Source organism: Falco cherrug, chromosome 5, assembly GCF_023634085.1.
Source record: "Falco cherrug isolate bFalChe1 chromosome 5, bFalChe1.pri, whole genome shotgun sequence".
In the NCBI taxonomy this organism is placed as follows: Eukaryota; Metazoa; Chordata; class Aves; order Falconiformes; family Falconidae; genus Falco; species Falco cherrug.
The window spans coordinates 38,923,263-38,937,536 of NC_073701.1; the positions used below are offsets into that span (position 1 = coordinate 38,923,263).

Sequence of the window (14,274 nt, forward strand, 5' to 3'; positions counted from 1 at the left end):
ATGTGCAATTGTAGCTGATGCATTTTGCATAACTAAGAATGAATAAGTAGTTATGACTGATCAATCTATAACATATATTTCAGGATTGACAGGAATTTTCATTTCTTTCATTTGTACATTAGTTTTACAAAAGATGACAGTACTTTTTAAGGAGTAATACGCTAGTTCACTTCCATATTTGTTTACAAGATCAGTCTATATTTCCATATTATCTTAAATCTCACACACAACATATCAAGACATGATTTTCATAGAAATTTATATCAATCAGTTTCTGTAAGTTTACTTGCATCTACAGGATTTTTGAAAATCAGGTTTGTTTTTACTCTACATGGATGTACAAAATTCTACCTCCTTTAGTTGTCTTTGGATTCAGATTTTAATCTCAATAGTAATGTCTCATTAACTTAGCAATGCAGTAAGGTATTTTTTTGAAAGAACAGGGATAAGATTCCATAATCACTTGAGTATTAGATTAATTGGTCTGAATAATTTCATGAAAATAGGAAATTACTCAAATATGCAATATTTTTTCAGGCTTAATTGGTTCCAGATTTACCTTTTGTATAGTAATGTATATCATTAGTGCTGTCAGAAATCTTCAGCATGAAATATTGTCTATATGAAAATAGAACCTCTTCAAGGAAGAAAAACATACCCAATGTGAGCTCCATATTGCTGAGCCTCACAATCATATTTGAGCATCTTCCCTATGTAATCGATATCATGATGAAGTCCGTGCTAAACTTGGTAGAATCATTGGCACCTTTGTCCTTTAAGGATTACTTGCATATTGCCAGCTCTTTTGGTACCTTTTGCAAGCATTACCTTAAAAAAGAAATTAAATAAAAATAAGTAATTTTAATGAGATGTGCTTTTAATGTAGCTTCCCTTCAGAATATTTAATGTTTATATTTAAAATGTATTGGCTAATATGTGGTTCTTGGAAATCCTAATATGAACCATTTTATGTTTAAGTTCCAGAAGATTCACCACAAAACTTTGCCAAAAGCAACGTTACAGCAAAGTCTTTCTCAGTGATGTGGGACCCACCGACCATAGTAACAGGAAGGTTTAGTTACGGAGTTGAGCTCTATGGACCATCTGGTAAGTCAGAATTTGTGCTTTTATTTCTTTTTTATGATTATTTCCTTACACTTGCTTTCTTAGGGTCCCTGCCAATCAAGAATGAATTTGAAGCAGTCTTATGTATCCTTTTTACTTTTTAGATTACTTTTAAGGGAGAAGTCTGTCCATCATGAGAAAGAGTACTCAAATTCAAACTAGATATCCTTAAGAGTGGAGGAAACCAACTTTCCTCCCTCTTTCAGAGAGATGGCAGACTAATCTCGCAGCTGAATTAGGGTGCTTATATATCCATATAATTTTGTATCTTACCTTTACTCTTTTTTCTTTCTATTAAAGATTTCTGGAGGATTTTCATTCCTGTGTAGTATAGAGTCAGCTGCGTGAGTCTGTTTTGATGGTGTTCTAATTTCCTAAACTCATACTGTATATATAAAGAAATTCTATAACTGCCTGCAGTTAAGCGAGTTAATGAGCTGTATACAGTTTTTGTGGGACTACACAGGAAAAGCAAATAGAAATTAACCTCTAAACAAAAAAACAACTTCCTGTTAAAACCCCTACCTTCTTGCGGTGGCTTGCTTGCTTGTTTGTTTTCCCCAGACAGTCAGTATTATTTCCAATTAGGTTGATGCCAAATTATCTTTTTCACAAACAAATTTGGCTTTTCCTCATTCCTCATCCTGGAAAGTAGATGTGGACAGTTTATATTTTTGAGCTAGAATCTCTTATTTTTTTTTTATTCTAGGTCATATTCTGGCTAACAGCACAAAAGATCATAAGTTTGTATTTAGTAACCTTGTGCCTTTTACAACATACAAAGTGTACATCAGTGCTGAGACAAGTGCTGGGGTGGGGCCAAAGACTAACCTTACAGTTTTCACTCCTGCAGATGGTAAGTAAGCATAGAGAAGTGAAGTAAATGAGCTATACATGGTAACTGGTTTCAGTTTTCCCTTCAGAGCCTTCTAGGTACTTTGCAAAGGAATAGGTGTGTTGTAAGTGTTACAAGAGAGCGATAAAAAACTGAAAGACATTAGGTGAAAAATTATGTCGGTTTATTTCTCCATTTTTGTCAAGTTCATAGACTACCACTAAATTTACTTGCTATCAGAAACCTTCAGAGATTGTGAAAGAAACAGTTTCTGTCTGAATTAAGTCGGGTTTTTTTAGATACGGTAATTAAGTTGTAGGTCCCATCTTTACCCGTTAGGTGGCAGCAAGTGGAAAAGAAAGAACAATGCAAGCGTCCCCACGGCTGGCTTGTTCAGCCCCGATGTTTCCTGTTAAACCTCGTTTGACTAATTCTCACCAAATCCAAGTTCCCATACCAGTCTCTAATGGAGCCGCCTTTACCAGGGACCATAGCTCTGAGACAGATTCAACATCGGGATCTTGTCCTGGGGCAGAAAAGTGGTTGGTTTTGCCCCTGAGCTATCTGTCCTTAGGGAGCTCTGACTCCCAATAGTCGTCACTCACCAGGTGATAGAGTCTTTTGCTTTATAGAAATGCAGGTTTCTCTTACCTCTTACACGTGTGTGAGATTGTTCAGAATTGTTGGTCTGCATGTGAGGATGCAACCAGAAAAAAGTGAGAATCAGTCTGTAATAGGTAGGCAGTTTCAAGATGGTTATTTCTGTGTTATGTTTACATCACACAGCACAAATTTAGAAAACAGCTCAATCAGTGATCGCTGCAACGGTTGCTGTCAAGGTGTAACAGCAGGAGGAACACCTATCCTTATTTATTGTATTCTTTCCTGGTGTATCTGCTTTTTTCAGCTCTGAGAGACAATTCCCAGAGATGACCTGCATCCGTACAGTCATGCTAACCTGTCTAAACTTGCTGTCAGAAGTCAAAGGGGATTTTTGGTGGCTTTGGGTTGTTTTTTTTTAGAGTGACATAGAATGTCTCATTTTAATGCCAAATCTACAAATCTTCATTATGCAAGTATTTTTAAGTTTGTCTTTTTCTGAGTTATATTGAAGAAAATCTATTTTTCATATCAAATCTGAATGTCATTCTATCAAATGTAAATGTATCTGGTACCTGGTAGTCCTACCTAAAATACAGTAGTATTATTACTGAATAGCTAAAGAAATTGAACCAAAACCTGTTATAAAAGGAAAATTAACAAGATGTATCACATTTGATATTTTTTCCAGCTTTTTACTTAATTCTGCTATGGTTTTGATGAATTTAGAATTAAGTTTTCATTTTCAATATACTTTGGATTCCATATAAGAGGCAAGGGTCTGCTTGCTTCCAATGCACTGACCTCAGTGGAGCTATCCTGTTTTACATATCTTGGAATCTGACCATATTCAAACATATGTCCTATATGTCAAAAACCAGTGTGCATATTTTTAGAACTGTAGCTTGTTTGCTAAGAAAACATGTGAAGTAACTGTCTACCTTCACAGGAGCAACTCAAAAGATAAGGATGGGAAATTTAATTAAACGCCTATTGTTCTTTGCATGCAGTGCTGAAAAAGCTTGTAATAATCACAGATGTTTAATTAAATCAAGTTTATTCTTGAATATTTAGTTCCAGGTGCTGTTTCAGATTTACATCTAGCAGAAGTGGAAGCCACATATATAAAAATCATTTGGAGGAAGCCACAACAACCAAATGGAATCATTACTCAGTACAGGGTTAAAGTACATGTGCAGGAAACAGAGGTGACTCTGGAAAACACTATTCTTGAAGGAAAAAATAAGGTATTTAGGTTTCCTTAGATGCATTTCTTTGCTAGATTAAATTTACTTCTCTGCTTTATCTGGTAGATACGGAATGTGGAATTAGCCACCACAAATGAGTTGTCAATGCTTTTAAAAGCCATCTTCCTCACCACACCTTCTTTGGCTGGGTTTTAAAGAGATTCTAATAATGCAGTTTCCACAACATGAAAACAATAAATAATTCTGGCAGGATAATCCAGACTGTTTTAGCTACTGAAGGCCCAAAACCACAGCCCACAGTCTTATCCTTTCTAGACCTTGAGTTCTTTGTGGCATAAAGTGACCTAACAGTAAGAATACATGTTTAAGTGCCTAGCTTCATACATAGCCACTCAGGCAAACTCCTAAAAGATGTGGGTATGAATCCTATGGAGAAGTGAATTCAACAAAAGTCTCTCAAGGCTGGTTAAGTGCTCTGCTTGCAAGGCAAACAGCCCTGGACCTTCTGCCCCCATTTGTATCCTTGGATTTACATGTCTGATACTACATGCTGAACTTCATGCTGTGACTATACTAAGGATATCTGCGCACATCTACCAGATCAAATTTTTCAGGGGACTTATGCTGTCAGTCATTCTAGCTTCTGGATTTTTGGGTGCTGATGGGGCATGTATACATGCTTGGATGAGACAGCTCTGAGCATGCAGCAAAGAACTGTAGACCGCTAGCAAACTTTTATCTTGGGATTGAGTGCTTTATGAGGTAGGACTTTTTGATCTGAATTTTGAACATATGTGCCCAAAGTTTGCATAATTCCTTTTTTTTTTTTTTAGACAAAGTTGTCTTTCTCTGGATCTGACACAGGATCTAAGTTTTTGATGTAGAGCTCAGTGAAGGAGTTCACTTTCAAGTTGAATGGTATACATTAAATAGAGCCCTGGAGCCAAACATTAAATAAGGAGTAAGGGAACAAAAAAATGAGGATAAGGATCCGTTCATTAAGCCAGCAGGCGTCCCTGGAAAATGAAAGTATATAACTCTATAATTAAAGATTGTATCATAGTACAGACACAGAAAAAATGAAAGTCTGCACAGATATGTTTTAATGATGGGATTTCCTAATTTTGGAGTTCTTAGTGTAGCATCATTACTGTTTTATTATAGTTTATTGAATGTAATTTTCTAATTAAAAGCCAAAACAAATCATAATAAACGTTACTTTGTTTAGAGCCCCATTGACCCACAGTTAGAGCATCTACAGGATTTGAACTGTCAGATCCACAGTGCTAGTGATACCCAATAACTAGTAGCAATGAAAAGCCATTGTCTTATATGTGGAAAAGCCTCAGAAGCAAAAAGTATTTCCATGTTGGTTACTAGTATCCTATAAAATGTTCGTGAAGATGAGGCGCATATGGCTCTTACCTGTTGGTACTTAGATAAGATTGATACTGTATCTCTGCCTGTGATTAATCCCCCCCCTAGCTAAAGCAGTAAAAAAGCTGCGTTGCCCTCTCTCCACCCAGAGTCTGCAGGGAGAGAGCTCATGTGTATTATTTACATCACTGTAAAAGCATCTCGTTCTGGCAGTGAAGTGGGGCATATGTGTGAGCAGGGAGTGTTCACAGATGACAGCAGAACAATTTAGAGACACTGGAGTCCTGGATTCGGTCCCAGATTCTGAAGGGGCATAATGATCTAGTGCTTACACACCATTTTGTACCTATACTCTAGGTCTCTCTCTTCCCTTCTGCTTTTGTTTTCCTCTCTTTGTGGTTCTTGCTCCCCTGATATCTACTGCTATATCCCTTTCCAACATTTGTCTTTTGCCCCTTCCATCATATGGTCCTTTGTATCACTTACCTCCCTTTCACTCTCCCTTTTCATATGTATACTCTCATATTTTCCCTCTCCCCTTTATTTCGTTAGCTTCTGGTTTTCTCCCTGTCCCCTTAATCTCACTCAGTGATCTAGTCAACCTATGATTCCTTTTCTTCAGGGTCTGGTAGGGTTGTCTGAAGCCATCTTGTTTTCAGTGCCTGGAACCCTGTTTCAGAACATGCTTAGTACAACTGGAATCTCCCAACCTCAGACCTGTCCATTCAATATAACTCCAAGGATATAGGATTAAAGTTAAAGGCCTTGCACTAAAATTGCCACCTTACTATAAAAAATGTATTTTAAGAAATTAAAAAAAAAAAGAAGAATGTGGTGTTCATTTAATCAATAAAAATGAGTAGAAGGTTATAGGCTACTGGCAACTGAGCTTTTTAATGAGAAATATTGTATTTTGTAAAGTTAATTATTGTTGTAATGAAAGATAAAGTTTGTATGCCAACATTTATATATAGCATGTATATATATGCACAAATATACAAACACTATTTATATATTATATATTAATCTAATTTAATAATTTATTGATGATAAAGTTTTTTGATTTATTTTTATATTTCTAATTTTTAGTATTTGATTGATTCTTTGGAACCATACATGATAAATGAAAACATCAAACTTTCTCCCGCTTGGAATTCAATGGAAACAGCCAATGAATTATATGAGGGCTCAGCTGAAATGTTTTCCAGCATTCAGACAGCTTCCCCAGTAGTATTTACAAGTATATCTGGTGATAATTTGCCTACTATAAATGGAGATGCAGAATTACATTCAGCTTTGGGTAAGATATTTTAAGATATTTTTATACCTGCTTTTTTGTTCTCAAGGACCCCCATTGCTGTCCCAGATATGATCTTTAGCACATGGTTCAAGCAAATTATGAATGGGTCATTTGCTGGAGTCAGATTTTTTTACTACCAAATAACCTTCTGAAGCAAATGGGAATGCCACACAGGCAGGAACTAGCCCCTTGTCACCCAGCTGACCTTCTTCCTAGTGAAAGGAGCACCCGAAAGCCATCAGCCAAGCTGCATAGACAATCAGTTATTACAGTTGCCAAAGCAGGTGTGATTGTCAGGGATTAACATATCTCCAAGCCCTTCAGAGACCTTGATTTCTCTGAGCCTTTTGACTAATAGGTTTTCAGATGTCAGTGAAGGTAAATAGGTCAAAAAGTTACAACTTTGCTATATGGGTGACAAACAGGTGGAGATGACCCCATGACATGGTGATGTCATTAGTGTGTACACTTGTTCTGTATTATCAATGAACCAGTGTTTCTTTACCAAGTATGGATATTTATAAATCATTAAGCAGGTCTCAGTTGACAGGCAGGGACTTAATACCACTCTGAATTTTTATAGTGAGTTTTGAACAGTGGGGAGAAAGTTGAGGTTTTATTTTTTTATTAAAGCCACTGAATTCCTCCATATACACAATTGTCTAAAACCAGAATTCAATCCATTAGACCACAATGATCTTTTTTATTTTCTTTTAATTTGTATTAATCCTGAAGAATCTTCTTTGTCTTACAGAGAAGACATAGAGTGCTTTAAATGTGAATCTTCTTTTTACGACCTAATTCAGCTTGAGATACCGACTTGATAAAAGTTGTCTGTGTTGCTGAAAAATTGATTTCAAACAGCATCTGTTGTAGTCTAGCATATGAGTATTACCTTATAATAGTTATTGTGGTAGTTAAAGCTGTTGACAGCCAAATTTTTCACAGGGTCTGCTGATTTTTAGATGCCTTTATTTTAATGTTTCTCTTATGAAAATCTGAGCCTGATAATTAAATATATGAAGCACCAACACTACTTCATGTTGCAGTGGCATAATGGCTGCTTTATAACAGGTGATTTTGACTGGCACAGTCTTGGATAGCAGTTGACTTTGAACTTTATTGCAGATGCACCAAAAACTCTTTGTGAGCATGTGTGACTTCTTAACTCTGCTGACGACAGCTCTTCTGCTAAAAATACCAGTGTGAAGGGATCTGTGAGGGGACTAATTTCAAGTATAGTTATAGCATCATTGGGAGGGCAAGGAAGAGGGAATCTGTGTTTCTCAATTAAAAAAAAAACAAAACAAAAAACAAAAAACCAAAACTAAAAGCTCCATCAACTTAGGAGCCATGGTTATGAAGTCTCTGGAGAGACTAAGCCACGTACAAATATGCCTTTTCCTAGTTCCTAGGCGATTTCTCTCAATTTTTTTTTAGATAGCTGTCAGTATAAATCTCATGGTTTCAGTTCTTGCCCATTCATTCTTCCACCTAGGCCAATCTAGCTGTTGTACACATGAAAATGGACTTATAATAGCCTCTCCTTGATTGAATTAAGAGGTAGAATGAGAATTTTCTTTATATTTTTGTTCTTGCTATGAAAGTTAATCTTTTTGCAATAAAATAGTTCCAGGTCACCATGTCAAAGTGAGTTTAGAATGCAAAAGAAAAAAAAAAGAGTTTACAAATAAGTAACTGTGTCTCTCCATTTAATCACAGATAATCGGTATGCCATTAACATTTTGGCTGAAGAACTGGCATATGTTATAAAGGGCCTCACACCTTTCACAGACTACACAATCAGTGTGTCTGCTTTCACTGTTGTTGGAGAAGGACCACCATCAGTTCTTACAGTCAAGACACTTGAACAAGGTAAAATGTAACTCTGATATTATTAAAGTTAACATACATGACTTCTTTCACTGAACGCTTTAATTTTTTAAAAATAATTTATTTACTTAATGTTATGTTTGTCTGTTTTTAAGTTCCAAGCTCAGTGCAAAATATATCCTACAAGAATATTAGTTCCTCCTCTGTTTTGCTGTATTGGGATCCTCCAGCAAATCCCAATGGGAAAATCATTCATTATACTGTTTATGCGATGGAACTGGACACAAAAAGAGCATTCCACATAACAACTTCAAATAGCAGCTTACTTATGACAGGTACAGTGTCATTTGATTAAAAAATGCAAATACATTATACAAGATTATTTTTTCCAGCTTTTTGTAATGTAAACATTTCAAAGGTAGGTGAACCAAATCTCCCCCATCCACACACATCCACACACACACACCACAACTACTTGTAAAATCAAGGTTGGTAAACTACTGGAAGACTTGTCTGCTGTGTAGGGGTATATAGGGAATGTGAGGTGGGTGGAGAGGACTAGGTAAGATAAGCAGTAATTTGTGAAACGTGCCAAGTAATACTTTGTGAAATAGATTTCTCCTTGCAATTTTTTCCTCAGCTGCTTCTTTCCATGTAGGAAAATATGCCTAAATTGTCAATTCTTTTTCAGACTTAAATTTTGTTCACAGTATTTGTGTGACATAAATAATATTTTTCTTCTTTTAAGGTGATAATTTTGATAGTAAATGAAGAAAATGCATTCCCCATAAGGTTTTAGGCATTTATTTATGCTAATCAGAGTAATAATATAGAAGAAAACCACATATTTGGATGTACACATGCTTTTTTTTTTGACAAATGAATTCTGAAAATTATTTACAGGGTTGAAGCTGGTTGACTTTTTTCAAAATCTATTGATTTGATGAATGCTTATTTGGCTCTTCCCAAATAAATGGTATTATACATATTCTGTCTTTCAGGTGACAAATGTGTATCAAAACCTCTTAGAACAGCAACCATTTTTATAGTTTTATAAGTGCCTGAGAGGAAAAAAAAATATATTTAAGAAGTCAACAGTCAAGATTTTTTTTGCTTAATATTTTCAGGTTTAAAAAAGTACACAAATTATAAAATGAGAGTTGCAGCATCTACCACAATTGGAGAAAGTGCTTTGTCTGAAGAGAATGATGTTTTTGTGAGAACCCCTGAAGATGGTAAATAAATTGTTTGTAATGATAATTTGATTTCTGTATTTGTGCTTTACTGTGCTGTAGCTTGCACTTCTTCAAAAGTCGGGGCACCTACATAAGGAGGGGAAGAAAACGTACAAATAAAAACAGTGTTTGTTGAAATATTAGTCTTCTATCAGTAAGTGACTTCATTCAGTCTATTTTTAAATAAGTGCTAGAAGTAATGATGAAAGCTGCAGCATGACCAGCGATCAACTAATTTCAACTTTGATAGACATATCTGAAGAAAGCTGCAGAGCTGAGGTTTCTTCACTGAAAACAACGTGTCCCTAGACCCCATCTAAGCCATAATCAGTTATGCGTGGGACCCCAGCTTAGGGTTTTTTTTTGTTTTTTAACGTTATCATATAGAAATCAGATGGATTTTGAAGCATCGGGAAATGGTGGCTTTCAACAATTCAGAGGGCATATTGCTGTCTATAAGCACATCTGCTGATAAAGTGAGATTTTTTTAATACTGAATGACATTATATGCAGTTGGTTTTGTACAGGTTCAGGGCTTTATTAATTTTAAGACTGATAGATTGTTTTAATGTAGGGTATAATACTATGTGAAGATTTCTGGATCTTCCTTGCTTGTTTGCAAGGCAGTCTCTACCCATGAAGGTGCAGAGTCAGTAGCTCAGTTGCTATTCGCATCTGCAAAGAGAACATGGAAATTTGATTTACAGAGCAGTCATAAGTATTAAGCCTCAGTCTTTTCTCATTTGTAGTTTATATTTTCAGTAGTTTCAGCAAAGTTGCTTCCAGTTTTTCCCAAAGTAATAAAGAAGGTAATTATCCATTTATCTCTCTCATTGCCAAATATGCTACAATACAAGGAAAAAATAATTAAGTGATAATAAAAGAAAGCAAAGGATTACAGGATTAAAAATCATGGGGATTTATGAAATAAATTATTTGAATAACCAATCAAAATATCAAATTAAACAGTGAAACTTAAAGTGCTTGTAAACTTTTTTTAAAGGTTGCATGCCTCTATGTTCAGTTTTTTGCAGAAGAAAGGCATATCACAAGAACAGAAAATTACCTATCCAAATATCTTTTTATCTGAAAGTTTGTAATTCCTTGCCTTTGAGTATTACAGGAATTTGTTCAGAGTGGAGTTTCACGCCAACAGTTCATCTGTTGGTAAGAGATGAATGCAAGCCTTGAGAAAACCACCAATAATTCTTGCCTTTTTATAAGGTTGTATGTGATTACTCTTGTCGTCTTCTTGTTCTTTAGTTTTCCTGAGGTAATTCAGGTTAATATGTTGCCTAACTTTAGCCAACCTAGGAGTGACAATTTGTCTGACTCTTGAAAAGAGATATACCTCCAAATAAAAGATTCCCTACATCTGTCTTAGGTAATGTATTTTAGGATGGAATATATTAGGCTGTTGCATTTAAATATTTTACCGTGCCAGATAAACTGCAAAATGCATTTCAATTGAAAATTAAGCTTCTTCACATGAGAAGTATCCATGTGGGCAGCCTTGTCATTCAGAGAGTAGTGATCTGTTACAGTTAACACTTTTCATTCATGGGCTCAGAAATCAGGAATAAAAGTGGTTTGTGAGACCTTCAGGACAAAAAACATTCCTGAGAAATTCTGAAATACCTGGATATAGGTATTTGTATGCAAACTGAATTGCATAATCCTGGGTTCTTAGTACATTAAAAAAAACAACTTTATAGACTGGTTATTTCAGGGCTGAAGTGATGAAGCCTTCAAAGGAATCAAGGTTGACATTCAGAGCTGATTTTATTAATATGTGCAGCCCACTCACTCCTTCAACACTTCCATGCATTATTAGCTCACTGGAGTCACATGAACTCATACGTTGCCAGTAGATTTAGCCAACACACTACCCTGGAGCTGGACTTGTTTTTGCGCATGACCTTCACACCAGTGCAACAATATTTACACTGGGGTCTTCATGGCCATCAATTAGGAGCTGTATCAGTAAAATAAAGGGAGTTTAGTTACAGTACACACAGACCCTTTCTTAACTCAGTGGTTGGTTGAGTGAAATAAGATGGCTGGTTATTTAAGAAGAAAACATAAAGCTAAATTTAAAGAACCTGAATTTGAGCAAGGCAGTGAGAGGAGTTGAAGGATCAGTCTGTGTGAAAGCAGTAGACGAGATTTTTTTTTTTTCTTAATAAATGCAGTTTTGGATAGATTTATAAGTTGGTGAGAAAAGAAGTTCCAGAAAAGCTAGTATCTGGGATGCAAAAAGATTCCTGATTTTGTGACTGGAGAAGAAGACATACCAAAATTAACAGATAGAACGTGGTAAGGCTTTGAGAAGGAGAGTGGGTGAGTGAGCAAGTGTGGCTCTTTAGGTACAGTTAGCTAATCTAAATGTTAGGATCCAATAGGTTTATGAGATCAGTCCTATATTCGATGAATTGAAAGTCTCAGAATTGGTTGTGTTTTGTTTTTTTTCTCTTTGATTTCTGTATTGCAGAACCAGACTCCCCACCCCAAAATGTAGAGTTAATAAATGTAACTGCAATGGAAATAAATCTGAGATGGTTACCGCCTGAGAAGCCTAATGGTCTCATAACTCACTACCAAGTTTTTTACAGTGATTCCAATAATTTATTTATTAAAAATGCCTCATCTACATGTATAACACTAAGTGAAATGAAGCCATATACTCTTTACAACATCTCTATAAGGGCATTCACCAGACATGGCCATGGGAATCAGTCATCTTTACCACTTCTGGTGAGAACTTCTGAAACTGGTGAGTGTGTTGGGTTTTTTTTAAATGTAGTTTTTCCACAATCAACTGCTTTATGGTGACCTTTGATGCCCAGGAGAGCAGTTTAGTTATTTTGAAAGTATGTATTTTCTTTGCAAAGCAGAAAAATTTGAACCCTGTTATCTCTTCTCTATACAAAGCAAAAGTAAGGAAATAGTAAGGAAAATTAAGAAGTAAAGAAAACCGTGGGAAGTTTTATGCCTGATGGACATTATCTATTTTACTGTTTGTCCTTGAAGATTCCTTGTGTCTTGCAGGACAAAGAATTTTTTCTAGGAAAGGAGGGGTTTCAGAAAGTGAGGGCAATATGGAATTCAAGTTATGAACTGAAATTTTGTAAGAATTCAACCCTAATGGTTAAAAAAAATCAGGATTCACAGATAATTGCTATTTCATAGCAGGCAAAGTTGTTTATGTTACTAGAAGTATTTTGGAGAAGGTACACATAAAACAAAATAGCAGAGGTTTACAGTAGATAAAGTTTTTTCCAAAAAAGAAAAGTACATTTAGAAATGAGGATTGGGCAGGATGAACATTAAAGCGTTATAACAAGGTACAGAAGACACTTGAAATAAGTAAGCAGCTGTAAGGTAGGACAAGGTAGGGAAAGAAATGTATAATATCAACAAAAGGTCATTAAATTTTCAGTGGAGCTAAACAGGAGAGGTGTTGGAGAAAAAACTGAATATAAGGGTTTAAATGGAGGAGTAGATGTTGAGTTAAGCTGTAGACCCAGGAATTAAAGGTGGCTAGGGAGGCAAGCATGAAGGTTAGTTTTCTTTAAGGCTCAGAGATATCCAGGTAGCACTGGTATGATGATCATTCTTTTGGGAGGGGCCTTTTGCCATCTTCACCAATTTGCTACCTCAGACAACAGCCTACTTTATCTATACCTAGAGCTAGCCCTGGAACTCAGATTGCTCCGTTTGTCACATTTTTCTTAGTAAGGAAAGACATGCACATACGGATGTCTCTCAGAAGGGGCAGGGAGGTGCTCTGGCACCTTGATCGATAATACACAGTGGAATCACTCTGAGCTCCCTCTTGTTTCTGAAATGAACTTTGATTTTTTTTCCTGTGTGAAGCAGTTGTGGTCTAGGCCTACCTAACAAGTCAAGCTCTTAAGGAGCGGGGAACCAAACACCTGGTTTTTAGATTGTATGAAACAGTAGTCATAATACAAGCACTAAGCTAGCTCTGCCAAGACATTGTGCTATTTGTAAGGATTTTTGGGGGGTCAGATACCATAGGTATGTAAGCACCTGTCCAACTGATACAACATCCTTAGACATAACCTTTTTTATCGCTCTCTTAAACTTAGACATACATCTTTCATCCAAATTATATTTTAAGGCAGTTAGTTCCTTTTCAGTGCCTAACTGCCCTGATGCTCAGAACAAAAATTTGAATTCCAGCTGCCTGTGATGGAGATGAGAAGCTGCAAAAATATCTTCTGAGATGAGAAGAATAAAACCAAGGGAGGATCTGGAGAATAGAGCATTTTGAGCGAAACACAACCTATTAATGGGCTGGTGTGTTTGAAGATCTCTTGGGAGTTCTCTGTTACTATTCTACCATGAAATTAGGCAGAACCATGGGCTGATTTCACTGCTTCTCATGGCATTTATCTCCTTTTTGGATTTTGCTTAAGCAGAAATTATTTAGCCTTGATTTTCATCAAATTTCAGTTATGTTTAAAAGAATGTTTAGGGCGTCCTAAAAATATGTCTGTGCCTTACATGACCTTGTGGGCAAATTGTGCTTTTGATTATGACTTTCTGGAATAAGATATTATGCTGTTGGTCCAATTGTGGATAATAGAAAACATACTTGTGTCTTTATTTTGGGACAGACAGACACATGCACACACAAACTGATTGTTATGATGCAGCAAGGGCCAGCTGCTCTGTATCGGTCAGGGAGCCAAGAGCTGAGGGGGTCCCTGGGCCAGCAGAACAAGGGCCTCACTA

The 14,274-nt window shown here is 36.1% G+C and overlaps 1 protein-coding gene across 2 annotated transcripts in view; it reads left to right on the forward strand.

Moving 5' to 3' along the window:
• PTPRQ (protein tyrosine phosphatase receptor type Q) overlaps nucleotides 1-14,274 on the forward strand; it is a 141,860-nt gene that overhangs the window by 43,794 nt on the left and 83,792 nt on the right. For both annotated transcript variants that reach the window (XM_055712885.1, XM_055712886.1), the window contains exons 24-31: nucleotides 979-1,107; nucleotides 1,835-1,981; nucleotides 3,635-3,807; nucleotides 6,235-6,445; nucleotides 8,168-8,320; nucleotides 8,434-8,613; nucleotides 9,406-9,513; nucleotides 12,005-12,286. In XM_055712885.1, the coding sequence (XP_055568860.1) occupies nucleotides 979-1,107; nucleotides 1,835-1,981; nucleotides 3,635-3,807; nucleotides 6,235-6,445; nucleotides 8,168-8,320; nucleotides 8,434-8,613; nucleotides 9,406-9,513; nucleotides 12,005-12,286 (1,383 nt within the window). The remainder of the gene's footprint in view (nucleotides 1-978; nucleotides 1,108-1,834; nucleotides 1,982-3,634; nucleotides 3,808-6,234; nucleotides 6,446-8,167; nucleotides 8,321-8,433; nucleotides 8,614-9,405; nucleotides 9,514-12,004; nucleotides 12,287-14,274) is intronic.